This window comes from Mustela erminea, chromosome 13 (assembly GCF_009829155.1).
Source record: "Mustela erminea isolate mMusErm1 chromosome 13, mMusErm1.Pri, whole genome shotgun sequence".
Lineage (NCBI taxonomy): Eukaryota > Metazoa > Chordata > Mammalia > Carnivora > Mustelidae > Mustela > Mustela erminea.
In genome coordinates, this window is record NC_045626.1 from 35,380,414 (window position 1) to 35,386,038 (window position 5,625).

A 5,625-nucleotide genomic window follows, 5' to 3' on the forward strand; every position below is an offset into this window, starting at 1 on the left:
GTTAGGTTCTCTGCTTGGTTTCTCCTAAGACTGGAAGATGTCAGCTGGACTCGGCTCTAATCTGGAATATCTGAGAACAACCTGCTTCCAATTTCAGGTTGTTGACAGAATACATTCCTTGTGGTTGTGTGGTTTTGGCAAGGGGGAAAAGTCATGTGAGTTTGGTTAAATTTTTATTATACTGTAGCTTTAGAGTAAATTTTGAAATTGTAAAGAATAATCTTCAAATTTGCTCTTCTTTCTCAAAATTGTTTTCTGCTATTCTCATTCCTTTGTAATTCCATATAAATTTTATCACCTTATCAATTTCTGCAAAAAAAAATTATCAAAATCTGCTGGAAAGCTGATAGAAACTGCAATGAATCTACAGATTAACTTGGAAAGTACTGACACTTTAACAGTCTTGAGTCTTGCAATCCATAAACATGGAATACCATTTCTTTAGATCTTTAATTTCTCTCAGCAATGTTTTGTTGTTTTCAGTGTATAAGTCTTATACTGCTTTCATTAAATATATATCCATTTTTTAAGTTGTTCATTGGTAGTAAAGAGAAATAAAATTTATTTTTGCCTATTGATCTTGCTTGTATCCTGCAACCTTACTGAACTCATTCATTAGCTCTATCAGGTTTTTTTCTGATTCTGTAAGATTTTCTACATACAAGATCATATTATTTATGAATAAAGAGTTTTATCCCAGTAACAGAAAACTTTCTCCAATATAGCTCTCTTCTACTCTCTTCCCCTTGTGCAAATACACACACATACCATCTTTACATCTTATAAACTCAATGATACAGTTTTATAATTATTGTTTTATTCAGGTATCTTTTAAGGTATTTGAGAAAAGAAGGATACATAATTACTTTCACCAGTGCTCTATTTCTCAGTGAATTTGAATCACCATTTTACGTCATTTCTTTTCATACAAACAAACTTCTATTAGTATATATTGTAAGGCAGGTACGCTAGCAACCAGCTCTCTCAGTCTTTTTTAATTTAGGATTGTCTTTATCTCAACTTCACTTCTGAAGGATAGCTTTCCTTGACTGCTAGGTTGTTCCCCAGCACCCCTCGCCCCGCCCTCGTTAGCTCTTTGTCTGCCTATGCAAACCTACTGCCTCTTTCCTTTATTGTTTCTTTTTTTTTTTTTTAAGATTTTATTTATTTATTTGACAGAGAGAGATCGCAAGTAGGCAGAGAGGCAGACGGAGAGAGGAGGAAGCAGGCTCCCCACTGATCAGAGAGCCCGATGCGGGACTCGATCCCAGGACCCTGAGATCATGACCCGAGCCGAAGGCAGCAGCCCAACCCACTGAACCACCCAGGCACCCCGTCCTTTATTGTTTCTGATGAGAAGTCAGCTGTTAATCATATTCTTGTTATCGCTATAGATCTTTTATTCTGTGAGCTTAGTACATTGAGCCAGACATTCTGTTATAGATACCCAAAAAGCATGACTTTTTCTTTGATTTGGTTTGTCAGAAGTACGGTGAAACTTCTGGACCGCCAATAAAGTTTGGGCTTCTTATAACAAATTTAAAGGTAGCTTAGTACTAGATGGAAATAAAATAAATATTACACATTAAATACTCATTAAAATGAATAAAATTAGAATTAAAATGGTAAGGAACTCAACTGCCACATGACTACGTATGGTAGTTAAACAACAACAAGAAAAATTTAGCCAAAAAAAATAGATGAAAGTAATCACGGAATAGGAAGTAGTCCTAAGGTACTGTGGCCCTAAGCACAACAAAAACTCTTTTTACAAAACTATGCAGACAATGGTAGTAGAAACCACTGAGAAACATTAAACATATACTCAGCAATGATTTATCTTTAGTATTTTTCAAATTCTGTTCAATCCATGGCCCAGACCCAAATTAAGAAACATGGAACAAGTAATTATGAACAAGATGGAAAAGTTCCTATAAAAGGCCTTTTACCAGATCAGAACAGTAGAGATTCATTAATATCTACTGCCCATGGCTGAAAAGTAATAATGATTTTGTCCAATTTAAAGAAAAGGGGAAATCTCAAGAAGATTCCAAATGTTCCTTTTTATATCTTCTTGACAAAAAAAAAATGAAGAGGTAAGAAAAACAATTAGGTAGGCTTACATACCAACATTTTTGAGTGACAGTGGGAGAAGCTACTCAAAATGCTACCTAGGCTTTCTCTTCATATAAAGAATACTTCAGAAATACTGTAACATTTCTAAAGTGGTAGAGCCTATTAAGACTAAAGTAGAAGTTATAAGCATCATAGTTTGAGGTAACATTAAGTTCAGATCCACAAAAGAGAAATAACACTCAACTGTGATAAGAAAAGCTATACTCTAGGGACGCCTGGTTGGCTCAGTTGGTTAAGCCGCTGCCTTTGGCTCGGGTCATGACTCCGGGGTCCCGGGACTGACTGCATCGGGCTCCTTGCTCGGCAGGGAGCCTGCTTCTCTCGCTGCCTCTGTCTGCCTTTCTATCTGCTTGTGTGTACTCTCTCTCTCTATCTATGGCAAATAAGATCTTTGAAAAAAAAAGAAAAGAAAAGCTATACTCTAAAATGTACGTAGGACAAAACTATAGTTAGTAGATCCTCCCACATCCAAGACCATGGTTATACTATGGGTAAGAATTACTTTTTAAGATAGGGAAATGAAGAAAAGAAACACATCAATGAAATACTTTCATCTATATAGAACAAGTGAAAAATATTTCTAGAATCCACAATGAATCCAGGCTAAATAAATGAGAAAATTCACCTTTGAGGCATAGCAAGAAAGAGGATGAGGGAGAAACAGGAAAGCATTCACCTTGTAAATGGAGTAGTTTCAAGGAAATGGCAGAAGTCAAAGAAGAAAATCATACAGTAGGGCATTCTTCTGGAGCACTGTGGATTTAATTAAACTATAAGCAAAATTTACATGCAATTTGAGCCAGATGCCAACAATGCAAAGAAGAAACATAAACTCGCTTAAAATCAAATAAATGCCTCATGAAAAATGAACTGCTGCCATCTCCATCACAAAATCTGAACATCAGTTAAATTAAAAAAATACCTTATTTTGAGAACAAATCAAATTTAATATTTACCTGACATCCTCATTCAGAAGCAGAGTTATTACAGTGATGCCCTTCCTGACATAAAACAAACTTGTTGACCAAACTTACCCAATTCCCATGAAAGGAAATGAGAAGGTGTTTACCTTTGTTCAGGTAAAAGAAGTCTGTTACAACAAAACAGATACATAGGAGGCAAGATGACAATCTCCAATTGGCATTCAAAAAGAAACTTATATTCCCTAAATTCAAGTGGCAGAGCCCATAAGTGACTTGAATTTCATTTTCATTGCACATGAGACATAATGACTTGACTATCAGGCACTTCCTGAAAACATGGCTTTAAAATTTTCTCATGACTAAGTCAAAATGAAAATTCAAAAGTATCTTTTTTGTTTTTGTTTTTGAGAGTGCTCTCTCCATATATTTGGCCAACATTTTCATTCTATCATTAGTGATTTTTTTTTTTAGTTTTGTTCTTCAAAGTTAAGGTTAGTCAGTGTTAATTATGATGGGTCTCAGTGAAACCTTTAAAAATCACTAACTTAAACATAAAAACATTAATACTGAGAAACTCTGATTCCCCCCAATTGCAAAAGTAGATTAAAAAAAAAAAAAAAAAAAAGAGTGAGGCTTACTTATCTAGAAGTCTTTCGAGGCCCCTGGATGTCTTCAGAGCCATCTTATGATTATTCCTTGACTCTCAGTCTCTATCTTTAAGGTCCTAAGGCTCTACACTGGCAACCGAAAAACCCTCTTCCTCCTCTCCAATATTCTTGAAAAATGGGCTGCCCTTCATTTTTGTGCCCCCAACACACCTTTGTCACACAGAGGGAAGGAGTGGCAATACAAGAGTAAAGGTCAGAAATCTGATCTTTGTGGTACAATTTTCTCCAACCTACCCGAGAACAACACAGAAGGACCACCTTAAAAACTGCCTGCCCTGCTTTCAAAGAGGCAGGGAAAAATCCAGCCAAACCATCAAGATTAGCTGCCACCATCCTCTGCCTCATCTAGGTTTTTCAGAAAACAGAACAAAAGAAATGATTTCAAGTTAGGATACAAATAAGCCATTCAGGATGTGAGGGCGATCTGGCTGCGACATCTGTCACCCCATTGATCGCCAGGGTTGATTCGGCTGATCTGGCTGCCTAGGCGGGTGTCCCCTTCCTCCCTCACCGCTCCATGTGCGTCCCTCCCGAAGCTGCGTGCTCGGTCGAAGAGGACGACCTTCCCCGATAGAGGAGAGGACCGTTCTTCGGTCAAGGGTATACGAGTAGCTGCGCTCCCCTGCTAGAACCTCCAAACAAGCTCTCAAATAAGCCATTCATACTTTGGCCATTTTCTGCTTGAAATTACCACCCTGAAATCAAGAGCTGCATGCTCTACTGACCAAGCCAGCCAGGTGAGGCCGTTTCTTATCAATGTTGTGACTTCAAAACAAGGATATGTTATAGGTCTGAGCTACATAACATTCCAACAAAATTATTATTTATTATCTTAACCTTTCTATGAGTCTAAACTTCAAGTTCAAAACTGAAGTTTTCTTGGCCCAAACTCTTAACTTATCTGAGGTAGTGGTCTCTAGGCTAAACAGCAATGATGTTCTTTAGAAGCACTGCAAAAAACCATTCACAGGTTTGTGATATTATTCACAAGGGGGAGATAGCATGTTAGCACATTCGCCAGGCTTTAATATGAATGGCTTACGCCCTACTGCACAGTTTCTTCTACAATGTTTTAGTATATAACATTTACTATTCTCATTCATTTGAAGATTTAAACTCATTTGGATATGAAACAGATACAAAGTATCACTTGCTAGAGGGCAAGAAATAAGTTTTTAGAGCTTGTTTCATATTACGACTGGCAGGGTTCTGAACATTTAATTATACAATATATACCATTTAATGATATATATGTAGATTTATATATGAAGACTCTCATACATACTTATGTGATTAATATATACATACAAATATAAAATCATGCAAAATATTTCAGTTTTCTCCAATTAAAGATTTTATAAGGCACCAGTCACTTTATTATTCCAAAAATGTAAAACGTGAGTTAGGAAAGGCTCATTAGTGTTTTCCATAAGGACAATGGGTAGCAAATAGCCCCGTGATCTTCTTCATTAAGCAACAGAGTAGTGAGTTTTCTTTACCATTTCTGCTGTGGTTTCAGACAAGTAGGAGCTTTCTCACTGACCCACAGCCTGCTTTAAGTAATCATTCCTGACCTTTGGGCCCCAGGAACAGGAGATGAAAAAAAAAAAAAAAAGAAGTAAATGACACAATTCAATCACATGATATACTTATATGCTTTAAGACAATGTTATATTCTGTGACTCAAAGTAAAGGCAAATGCTCCTTCTGACATCTTGCTAATCCATTAAAGTCAAGAAAAGGTTAAGAATAAAGATGCTTACCTGTTGTTCCTGCATTCTAGCAGCACCAAGTTCTGAGAGAGACATGGTGAGCTTCTCTTGCTGTTCTGATAGATATTTCTGATAGAGACTTAGAAGTTCTTGGCATTCTCTATACTGTAGCTGAAGAGGTGAGAT

General features: G+C 36.7%; 1 protein-coding gene across 5 annotated transcripts in view; it reads right to left on the reverse strand.

The window, feature by feature from the left end:
* Window positions 1–5,625, reverse strand: part of KIAA1328 (KIAA1328 ortholog) — a 320,199-nt gene that overhangs the window by 196,930 nt on the left and 117,644 nt on the right. For all 5 annotated transcript variants that reach the window (XM_032310986.1, XM_032310985.1, XM_032310989.1 and 2 more), the window contains one exon: window positions 5,491–5,618. In XM_032310986.1, coding sequence (XP_032166877.1) covers window positions 5,491–5,618 — 128 coding nt within the window. The remainder of the gene's footprint in view (window positions 1–5,490; window positions 5,619–5,625) is intronic.